Below are 12210 nucleotides of genomic sequence, written 5' to 3' on the forward strand. Positions count from 1 at the left end.
AAAAAAGTCACCTTCAAAGACCAAATATAAATCACAATAAAAGATGAAGAACACTCTTATGTGGTGGACTTCTGTGAACACCACAGGTTGGTTTGGGGACAAAAGGAACGAACGTCTCATACATGCGAGTCTTGTTTCTTCTGCCCCAAACCACCTTAGTAATAAACACAGATGCTTCAATGAAAGGATAGAGAGTTCCCCCCCACTTCAGTAGCTGCCAGCCACAGGATTGTGGTTCAGCCAAATATAAACCTGCACATCAATGTACTGGAAGTGACCGCTATCAGATGAGGCCTACAATCTTTTCTATCTTGAGGACATAATTCACTTATATTGATCCGGACAGACACCACATCAGTGTTGTACACCAACAAACAAGATACAACATTCAAGAGTGCCGTGAATAGGAACTCGACAATAGCCTTGTGAGGAAAGTGTTTGACTTTATGGGGAAACCCAAAACTGGATCGGTTTGTGACAAGAACAAACCAGAAATGGCAGCTCTCCACAACAAGCATTTGCAATGCAATAGGTCTCGCATTAGGAAAGTTTGAGCTATTGGTCTTGTAAATGACTTTTTTATTTATGTTTTGGTTTTGAAAATAGCTAAATTAATAGCTTTGTCATTTACAATGCCAATAGTTATAACGTTCTCAAATGTGACACCTATAGCATTTGTAATGCAACATGATTTGTATTTACGTGACTTAGATGTATTGATATTACAAATAACAATGGCTTTTAATTTTTTTAAGTAATTGATACTTAAATAAAAGTGATTGTAATTTATAATGGCAATAGCTTAAACTTTTTTCTAAAAAACGCTTGTGAAGATTATGTTCAGTGTATTTTATTGTGACGAAAATCCAAGAACAGAAGTGAAATATTAACATCTTTTTGTGACATTTGTAATAAAGCTTGAAACATTGAGAGAACATAATTGAACCAGTTGTTGAATGATTGCACAGACTGATGCTGTGATGACGCAGTGGTGCTGAGTGATGCTGAGTGATGCTGTGGTGGTGCTGAGTGATGCTGAGTGATGCTGCGGTGGTGCTGAGTGATGCTGTGGTGGTGCTGAGTGATGCTGTGGTGGTGCTGAGTGGGAGATGGGGAGAGGGAGAAAAAGGAGAGCAGGGAGAGGGTAAAGAGAGAGGGGAGAGATGAGAGAGAGAGGGGGGAGAGATGAGAGCGAGAGGGGGGAGAGATGAGAGACGGAGACAGGGAGAGAGGAGAGGGAAGAAAGGGAGAGAGAGGGAAGTGAGAGAGAGAAAGGGAGAGGGAAGTGAGAGGGAGAGAGAAAGGTAGAGAGGGAGAGAGGGAGGGTAAGAAGAGAGGGGGAGGACGAGAGCGAAGGACGGAGGGGGGAGGGAGAGAGGGAGAGGAGAGCAGGGGGAGAGGGAGAAAAAGGAGAGCAGGGGGAAGGTAAAGAGGGAGAGAGGGGAGAGAGGTGGAGAGAGGGGGAGAGAGAGAGGGAGAGGGTGAGAGAGGAGAGAGGGAAGTGAGGGAAAGGGAGAGAGGTAGACGGAGAGAGGGAGAGTGAGAGAGTGAGGGGAGGGAGGACGAGAGGGAAGGAGGGAGAGGAGGGGAGATAGAAGGCAGAAACTTCCTTAGAAACAGACACAAAGAAGGAGTAAGAGAGAAAGGATGGCAGGCTTTGAGGAAGAAGAGTGCCGCAGACCGAGATCATGCGGTGAGAAACAGGAGGGGCAAAGGCAGATATGGAAGACGACGATCCACCGAGCAGGTCAAGCCGCGGAGAGGCACAGGCATAGAGCAGGCAGAGCACGGGGAGAGGAGGGGCACAGAGACTGAAGGGCAATGGCAGCTAGATTGTAGGTGCTATGAAAGAAGGAGATAGTGAGTCTGAAAAAGGTACGAGTGGGCCAGAGATTGCGAGAGAGAAAGACGAGAGCAGACAATATGATCGAAAGGGAGAGAAAGAGTAAGACAAACTGGAGGGAGACAACGAGGAGTTGGGGAAAAATGATTGCATGGGGCTAGCAAATGAGGGACTGGGAAGTACGTGATACAGACGAGATAGTGGTAGTAGCTGGACGATTTGAAAAAATGAGATGGGCAAAAGGCAGTACAGTGAGACACAGGGAGAACGAAAGAGAAAGAAGAGGGCATCATTGGGTAAAAGTGACAAAAAGAGAGAGGCAAGAGGAAGTGTAAAGTTTGAGTCCAAGAGAGGAGAGCTATACAGACATTAAAAGCATGTTAAGCATCTTATGTTGAAATTCTCCTCTTCCAAACACTCCTTCATTTGTGTTTTAGTGTACCGTCCCCCTGGTAATATGCCCTCCTTCCCATCTCTGTTCAGTGATTTCATTTCGCAACTAACCATTAATTCTGCTAGGATCTTGATCATCGGTGATTTTAATTACTGGCCATCCGACCCCTTTGAATCCTCCCTTTCACTCGAATTTTCTGGTTTTCTAACTGGCCTAAATTTCTCGCAACATATTTCTGTTGCTACTCACATCAAGGGCCATACCCTGGACCAGGTTTGGACCACCAATTTGGATATTACCTCTCCTCTGGTGTATCCCTGCACCTGGTCCGACCACTTTTTCATTTCTTTTGCCCTACAAATCTCTGTACCCACCCGCCCCCCACTAGCCTCCAACTTCTCGGCACGTAACTGGAAGCACGCCGATACTTCTCTCTTTCACTCGACCCTTGCTTCCACCCTCCCCCCTAGCCACCCTGATTTGAACTCTCAAGCAGCTGCAGTGGATCAATGGCTGTCTCAAGCCAGTGACGTAGTCGCTCCAGCCAAATCCATTAAATCTAAGCGACCCCACGACGCTCAGCGCTGGTTCACTGACCAACTTAAGGCCAGCAAACTCCTTCTTCGTCAGGCTGAGCGCCGTTGGAGGCGTAACTATGATACCCTATTGAAGTCTGCCTACACTGATCTACTAAAAGCTTACAAAAAAAACCATTATTTTAGCCAAATCCGCGTATTTCTCCCAAAAAGTAATCAACTCTGCATCCAAGACAAAAGAAATTTTCTCAATTGTAGCTGAACTTTCTTTACCTGACCGTGTAACACCTCAGCCTCAGCCATCACAAGCTTTGTGCGACTCTCTTAACTCTTTTTTTATAGACAAAATCACCACGATTAAAAACAATATTCCCCCCACCACTATGTCTCAGATCAGCACCCTTCCTCCCTCGAATCCTCACTCCCTGAATGTTTTCCCCCCCGATCTCTTTAGACACTTTTCGTTCATTACTCTCGGCTGTGGGCTCAGGTTCCCCCAAGGACTGCTGCCCTCCCCAAATTCTTAGAGACGCCTTTTTGGCATGTCCCGGCCCTCCTCTGGACCTCCTAAATCGTTCACTCTCCATAGGCTCTGTCCCCAATGCTTTCAAAAGCGCTGTGGTGGTACCTATTCTGGAAAAACCCGGTTCCCACCCTGCGGTACTGGGCAACTACCGACCTATCTCCCTTCTCCCATACCTGGGGAAGGTTTTGGAAACCTACGTCACCCGTTGCCTGAGCACCTTCATCGAGGAAACTCATTTCCTCGATGATCAACAGGCCGGATTCAGACCCTCCCATTCCACGGAGGCAGTGGTGATAGCGGTTATGGACACGCTGAGACAGGGGGCTGATAAGAACATGGCCCAGGCCCTAGTGCTACTTGATCTCTCGGCCGCTTTCGACACGGTCGACCATGACATCCTGGTCGACCGTGTCAGAAATGCTGGGATATCGGGCCTGGCCCTGTCTTGGATTGTGTCCTTTCTCCAACTCCGGACCCAATCTGTACACTTATCTTCCTTTTCTGCCCCCTGCACTTCACTTTCCTGCGGTGTCCCCCAGGGTTCTGCTTTATCTCCCCTTCTGTTTAATCTTTATATGCAGCCTCTCTTGGTCTCTCTCCGTCACTCTTCTGTTACCACTTTTAATTACGCAGATGATCTGCAACTTATCTTTCCTATCGACTCCTCTCCTCTCTCTTGCACTAACTTCCAAACCACCATGCTCTCCATCTATGAGTGGATGAACTTCAGCCAGCTGAAGCTCAATCCTAGCAAGACAGAGCTGGTCCTGATTGGTGGGCCCCCACATCCCTGGACTCCCAGCTTCTGGCCCCCTGCCCTCGCCACCCCCCCTGCCCAGTTGACTCCGTGAAGAGCCTAGGTGTTATCTCCAGTGACCTCTCGATGCGGCCGCACATCAATGCTATTACCTCGGCCTGCTTCTTCCATCTTCGCAGGATCGGGAAGATCCGAAGGTACCTATCTCCAGAGGCTCTTATTATTGTCATCTTGGCCCTGGTTACCTCACGTTTAGACTATGCCAACTGTCTATACGTAGGGATTCCAGCATACCATCTTCAACGGCTTCAACTGGTGCAAAACCAGGCAGCCAGATTGATTTTCCAGCAACCCAAACACCAACATGTCACCCCGCTGTTAAAAACCCTGCACTGGCTCCCGGTTGCGCAACGATGCATCTTCAAACTTGGCTGCACTATTTTCAAATCTCTTTTTGTTTCTGCTCCTGCTTTTATTTCTCTTTGCCTACACCCTTATGTGCCCCCCGATACCTTAGATCCTCTGCCCACAACCTGTTGGTCATTCCCAGGTTCAGACGCAAGAAGCACGGTGGTGCTGGCTTCTCTTTCCTTGCCCCTTCCACCTGGAACTCCCTTCCCCTCCCAATTCGGCTCACTTCTGATTACCCCACTTTCCGCAAATTTCTGAAAACTCATTTGTTCCGTCTTGCTCACGGTTAGCTGCCTACACTCCCTGTGTCCTGTTCCACGGTCCTTGAGCGCCAAGAAACCAATTGGTGTATGTGCGCGGTATTAAAATTTTTTAACATAACAAAAGCATGGGTGCACAAACAGATACAGGTAAGAGATAGAATACTCTGGGAGAAATATAGCAACGAGAGATAGAGTGACAGCAATAAAGAGACCAGGAGAGTGAATGGGGAAACTCGGAATTCCAATATTTTAAGGGCAGAGTAGGAAAGAGACATGCATTAGACAGGCAATGTGGATGAGAAAAACGAAGATCAACGCACGAGAGGAAGAGAGCAATAAAGACACTAAGTGGAGACAATGAGAAATGATAAGAGAAATGTAAGTGCACCCACGGGAGAGACTGGGTGGGGCAGGACAGACAAGGTGCGATACAGACAAGAGACATGCATCATACAGAAGGGAAGAGGCAAAAAAGAGATAGAGACAGTAGAAAGAGATGGGCAAAAGGCAGTACAGTGAGAAAACAAAGATGAAAAAACATAGAAAAGGGTAGCGAAGAGAAAAGGAGGCTGGCAGAAGACAAACAACGGGTAAAATAAAAAAATTAAAATAAAAGGAGACACGGCCTGGAGGCCGTGAATAATTAGGGGAGCCTTTGATGCAGCAGGGGGCGGAGCGGGAAGAGCTGCTGGCGGCACCAAGCTGTTAGTGAGATGCAGAGCGTGAAGGGGTAAAACAGACAGAAGAGGGCCTGAGTGTCGCTCAATGATAGAGGAAGAGACAAGACAAGAGACGGGTCAGAAAGAGGAAGAGTACAATGAAACCGAAAGGATGACAGAAATAGTCAAGAGAGAGCAGCGCTGGGAGGGGGGCTGGGCAGAAATGAGAGTCACGGCCATACTGAGACCGAAAAAAAAAAAAACAAGGCAGCGCTGGGAGGGGGGCTGGGCAGAAATGAGTCACGGCCATACTGAGACCGAAAAAAAAAAAACAAGGCAGCGCTGGGAGGGGGGCTGGGGAGAAATGCAAGTCACGGCCTGGTGGCCGTGAAGTGTGAAGCAGTGGGCTGGGAAGCACAGGAGCAAATGGGTCTGTTGCAATTAAGCACGCTGGGGAAGCCTGTAGGGGAAATGCGCGTGCTTGTGTGGTCAAGGGATTCGCGTGAACTGTTGAAAATCTGCTTGAGAGTCTTTTGAGAGCTGGTTTAAGTAGTGGTTTAGCTGCATTAGACTCACATATTCATTCCTTGCGGAATGGAATAGGCGAGACCTAAAAAGGGCCAGGGAAGAACTCATTTGTGCTATGATAGTTCGGGCCATAGCTGTCCGCTTTTCCTCTTCTGCTGTTGATTCCAAGAGTTATCATGAAGATGAAAAGGGAACTATGTGAGACTAAATTATTTGCAACACTGTGGTCAAGGCAATATGGGTTTATGGATCTCCTGCCCATAACAGAAGTGTCACCCATTCCACTAGGGTCACAAGCGAACTTCCTATCTTGGAACGAGGTAGAGTCCTACATCACAATCCAGGGTGCTTAAAATAATCAGCCTGGCTTCAATGAATTCAGCCATTTCGATATTCCTAGTCTGTAAGAACATTCTAGTACAGCCAGTGCACCTTACACCAGCAAAATATAAATTGCTAGATTTAAGAGGTTTTGTATTTGCTGGTCTTCGAAAAGCCTGCACCCTCTCCTGTCTCAGTGCAGGCTTACCAGATTTCACTTTCTAGGAAAGGCTCATACGGACCTCACACATGCATCAATCAAGGTTCACCTCACAGCCAAATCAAGAGATCAGCGATCTTCAGTTTTCTCTATTGTCTCACAAGGTAGTCAATTTAAAAAGTATATTTCAGTGGCTTTCTCGCGGTCAAGGTATCTACCAATGAAATTGGAGCTGAACACTGTGCTATTCTAATTATTGAGGAATCCGTTTGAGCCGATCTAGAGGACTACCTCTCATGGAAACCAGTGCTGTTTCTCAGCTGGGACAGTGACAAATCCAGACATTTACAAATAAAGAGCACGATCTTCAATTCTCGAAAAGATAAGGCCACACAGCACACAAACTCAATTTACACCGAAAGTGCATATGGATGCATGTAGCACATGAACTAGAGATGAGCTGCAGAAATGGGCAAATAATTTATATTTTGCTCTGGTAGTGGAGTTGTGTGCTTCCTTCATGGCCAGCCATACACAAACTCTAAAGGTCTTAGGCCAACACACGCTGCAAATCTTATAGGTATGTAACATATCCTCTTTTTTCATTTTTGAAACCATCCTAATCCAGCCCCTTTCACCAACCCAATCACTTACTTCCATTGCTAATCTTTCACAAGCCCATACTGCTAACAGTAACATAAATTAATCCTAATTATTAACCTAATTCCTAACCTTCTTACAGACTTTATTTTGTCTAATTATTGTAGGGGACTCTTTGCAACAACATAGTCTTCTAACAGATATTCTACAGTGAAATATGTATCACAGTTGTTGATGAACCCCACCGACTTTGGTTTAATGCAACTGTACTTTGAGCACCTATATTCTCTGAAACCTTCACAGTTACAGAAACGTGAATTCGTTTTTACAAAAGTTCCCTTGTTTCCCACCCTCCGCATTAAACACAATCACACATTAAAGAAACCACTATAATGTTTTTTTCACCACTTTATGTCCAGTCACAGCTACGATGACTTCTCCACCTGAAATGCTTAATGTAAACAGAGGAGAACTGTGTTGCACACATAATCTTCTGGCAAACTTTGTTTCGGAAAAGATCCAGGAACTGGGAAGTAAAAAGTAATTAATGTCTACAAAAAGCAAGATTTCTTAAACCCTTTGCAACCTAATAAGTCGCGTATTTAAAATCCGTGATGTCCTCCACAGAATATTCATTGTTAAAGCTTTCAATGTGGAACTGGTGTTTTGATCCAGGCCTGTTTATTTTTTCACAGTGCCGAGAATGAACGATTTGTGATTCCCGCCAGCCTTATGACACTTTTCCTTGCTTCCAGATAAATCTTCATGTAAATGTTCCAATTACTGCGTTTCCTTTCATGTCAAGATTTCCAGGATTAGTTGTTTATGTCTCTCAACTTGAAGTTCCATCTTCCGCTGCCGAGCTAGCTTTGCTCTTTGATGCTTCACTGAAGACAAAATGATTAAGACCTTCTCTGTTCCGAGCAATTTCAATAGCAAGAAACTGTATCCGCGTGCCTAAACAAAAGACAAGGACAAACACTTACTAATGTCACTCTACACCACTTAAAAAAACACAAAGTCCCTGGATTTATATTTGGCATCTCTTACCAGCCACCACTATTTATTACCTAGATCGCCTCAAACATTACCATCCCAGATCACATTTATGGACGGCAAAAAATCATTGTAATCTCCCTTCCTTAGCACATCAGAAATTTCAGCTTGTGTATTCAACTTCTGTATTTTTGCCCATTTAGCACACAATGAGAAGCGTGTATTACCGAAAACATTATTGGGTGAGAAGCTCTGAATACAATCTATTCCTGTCACCAACTTGTCAATCACTCATAAAACTCCCATTAATATAGCTCTTCACTTATTGCTAAAAAAAATTATGTCAGTTTAGTTCTCAGTGGTTGTCTTGTTTCAGTCCGGTGGGTGATATGCATTTCTTAACTAATAATTGTGCTTTTTACCGAACTTGAAGCCAGTAGGACCGTTCTTTCACCTTTAACCAAGCATCACAAAATGATTTCTTGAAAAGGACATACTGGAATTGAGATCTCTCAAAAGTCCACAGTTTGTTTCCTTCTAACATACAAGTAGCTTAACTGTAATGCGGTCTGCTCATAGCAGCTCTGCCGATTCCAAACTGACGTTTCATCTGGGTAGAAATGTGCAAGAACTAGGATTGTGGAGGGGAGACTAAAGAAGTGTGGTGCGGATTCACTGCCACTGTACGAGAGGCGTTCAACATTTGTGTACAAGAACAGTTAAGAATTTCTGTCTGTACAACCCCCTCCAAACAACTGTGCAGCATTGTTATCAATTACATGCGAACCACTGGCTCTTACCCGGACAGAAAATAACTTCAGGGCAATTTTAAAAGAATATACATCATGCAAGATGAATCCTAACATGTCACCTTGTAGCCCTTAAAACAAAGACATAAAATGAGTCTTTGATAGGATCTGTCCAAGCGGGGTTATCTGTACCATAAGCCTTTGGGAGCAGGAGTAAAAAAAAAAAATCCTAAAATAAATAAGTCAAAGAACATCATAATTCGACACAAGTGGACCTCAAAACTGAAAAAAAACACTGCATATTGTCGAAGACACAGGGACAAACCCCATGTGTGGTCCAGAATAAAACAAGGTATGACAGCACAGCTCATCAAAGCCATGCAGCTGAGTTATATCTCTAACCTCGGGCAATTTCATGGGGTCAATGTTGCTATTTTAATTTCAGGAGTCACACAATGTCAAACAGATGCAAGTAAACCACTTATCCCTTCTACCAGTTGGGCAAGTTTGAATTTAATCTGGCTTCTATTTAGCTTCTGAAATGAGCACGAGATCTTGGGGTTGAAATGTTTAGCAAGACTGTCATGACTTCTCGAATGGTTCTACTTCTCAACGTGAACTAGATGGCAAAGAAAACTGATGGCTAGATAAAGTTTGCCTTGCCTTCTAGTTCAGATCAGACTCTCACTTCACTCCAGGTAAAATGACTCACTGGAGTCTTTCAGAGACAGGCACCTGAACAAACAGGAAGTAGTAAAGGAGCAATTCAAGATCTTACAGACCGATATGCTTCTGAGAAGGAAAATAACTCCCACTTCAGGTTTTGAAGATATGCCGGAGCCTTTGGAACAAGCATTAGCAAAGCCAATAAGTTTTGCATATGCAAGAGCTATTGGCTTAGCCAAGGCGTTTTAGCCATGTTGTACTGTAGAGTAAAGTGCTGTAGAGTGGATAGGCAATGACTGGATTAGAGTGGCCTAGAGTGAAGTGATGTAGAGTGTCACAGAGTGAAATGGTGTAGTGTCAGAGTGAAGTGGTGTAGAATCAGAGAGACGCAGTAAAGTGGTGTAGAGTGGCATCGCGTGGCGTGGCATGGCATCCAGTGAAGAGGCAGAGTGGAGTGACGCAGAGGGGCATAGTGGCATTGCGTGGAAGGGGAATAGAATGAAGGGGTGTAGAGTGGAGTGGCTTAGAGGGGAGTGGTGTAGAGTGTCATAGTTGCCTGGAGTGGCATAGACTGGCATCGAGTGGCGGGACGTAGATTGGAGTGGCATAGAGTGCGGTTGAGTGATGTAGCGTGGAGGGGAATCGAGTGTTGGGGCACCAGGTGAAGTGGTGCCAGGTGGCACTGATTAGAGTGGCATTGAGAGGAGCAAAGTGAGGTAGAGTGGAATGGCGTAGAGTGGAGTAGCCTAATGTGAAGTGACAGAGTAAATGGCGGAGAGTGGAGTAGCACTGTCTAGAGCGAAGTGGTGTAGTGTGTCAGTGTGGCGAGGCACACAGTGTCATAGCCCTGCGCAGGGTAGAATGACAGAGTGGAGTTACATAAAGCGGAATATGCATGGGTTGGTAGCGCACTGCCATTACAGACAACACAGTTTCAATTTAAATGACTATTGCAGTTGCACAAACATACAGTTTTACTGATAAAACTATATATCGCACAAAACATTGTGTGTGGAAATTGAATCACCACGTGCATGGATTTGTTTTGATTATATTAAAATATTGGTTTCCACCACACTTTCATTTGTGCTTTCCAAATTCTGATACAGTCTGAAATATTTGCACATTTCATTTACAGACATCTGAATTTTGCTGTGTGATTGAAAAAATAACACCTTACAGACTTTCCTCTTACATGGGTACCCAGCAGAATTGTCACATAAATCCGCTCACGTTGACGTCAGAGAAAGGAAAGTAAACACCAAGCTCCCTCGGAAGACTGCCAGACATTTAACCACTCGCTTTAAATTTATGGCAAATGGACAAAATGAGACCAACATTTAAAATCCTGTTTACAGAAAGCGCACACTTGTGGAAGAAATCAAGGAGTGATGGTGAACAAGCTATGCTCTACAAGAGGGACAAAGACATGCTGGACAACATAAAAAATCCAACAAGCAAATGTGATTTACACAGCTAATGGTAAGCAGTGGTCAGAATTCCCAGGGAAGCTTTTAGAATGTCTCCAAGATTTCTTTGCAAATCAGAGACCTGAGCTGTCTGGTAGGCTTCGACCTAACAAACGTGAATTGCCTTGTACAGAAAACTGTGCATACCGGAAGAAGTGGTGTAACACAAAATGAGTGTCCCCCAGCAGAGTTTGTCACAGATATTCATAGTCCTGAGGCTGAATGGGGCCCCTCTAACCCCCAGGGGCTGCAGCAGCCTGCTTTATTCCTCTGACCTCAAAGTGTTGCACAACATGGTTGGAGATGCTGGAGGTTTTGATTGGCTGCACAAAGGAGGAAAATCAGGAAAAAGCAAGTAAAGACAGACAGCAAAGTCCAAACTGTACCAGCGTTCAGAGAGTTCCAAGTGAATCCAATAAAGTAAAAGTGAGATTGATTCGGAAGGAAACAATTAGTTCTCGAAACCAATTTACTTAGATGACGAGAGCAGAGTATGGACATGGCCAGATTGGAAATCAAAACCAGCCCCGGCTAAAATACTCAAGCCGGGCTGACACGAAAAGAGGCCACAACTAGAGCGGGCCATATGGACCCTTCATGGTTGGATCAATACAGTCCATTCAGCTCTGAAAGCTGCCACCCTGCATATTCTAAGGTACAAAAGGGGGTGGTGATGGACGGAGCATCTGAATCAATCAAACACTCACACCCAGTCAAAAGATCTGGGTTTAATCCATCACCGTTCTTTAGCCCACTCTGCCACCCCAGTTCAGACATGGCCATATGCAAATCAGTCTAACCCTGTGCCTCATGGGAACAGTCCAGCCCGAACTGCCAAGCCATGTCTTCCCTGGACCGGAAACAAGCTCCCCAGGACCGGTTTCTGGCATTCCAGCCGTCTTCAGCCCGGCTTGCTTGAATGCAGAGGTAAAGTGAGCAAGGCACTCACGTCTGAGCATACCCTGCCACACTTATGGCGGCCAAAAGCGGTACAAAAGGGGGTTCTGAAAGCTGCCACCCTGCATATTCTGGCAGACAGGAGTGGCAGTCTTGCCAGACCTTCCCTAGTGGAAGATTCCCAAGTGTGAATAGGAGATCACACCAAATAAAACATGGATTTCTTTCGGCCTTCCTCAACAGCAGCTTTGAAATACTGCCTGCTTATTGCAAGACACAAATATGGTTGTCGTGCATGCACAGTAACAGTTCTGTGTACCTAGGGTTTGTAGGTCCATTATTTTGTTTGGGTTCGAACTCGGCGCGCCTGCACCAGCTGTGTGGGGAAGAGGGAAGCCATGTTGTGATGCCGGTTTTCTGTGCAGCTCTACTGCT

General features: G+C 45.2%; 1 protein-coding gene across 2 annotated transcripts in view; it reads right to left on the reverse strand.

The window, feature by feature from the left end:
* Positions 1 to 7388: 7388 nt before the first annotated feature.
* The window catches only part of PBDC1 (polysaccharide biosynthesis domain containing 1), a 45269-nt gene continuing 40447 nt past the window's right edge, over positions 7389 to 12210 (reverse strand). For both annotated transcript variants that reach the window (XM_086943675.1, XM_086943676.1), the window contains one exon: positions 7389 to 7955. In XM_086943675.1, coding sequence (XP_086799801.1) covers positions 7831 to 7955 — 125 coding nt within the window. In that variant the 3' untranslated portion in view covers positions 7389 to 7830. The remainder of the gene's footprint in view (positions 7956 to 12210) is intronic.

This window comes from Lissotriton vulgaris, chromosome 11, assembly GCF_964263255.1.
Source record: "Lissotriton vulgaris chromosome 11, aLisVul1.2, whole genome shotgun sequence".
Lineage (NCBI taxonomy): Eukaryota > Metazoa > Chordata > Amphibia > Caudata > Salamandridae > Lissotriton > Lissotriton vulgaris.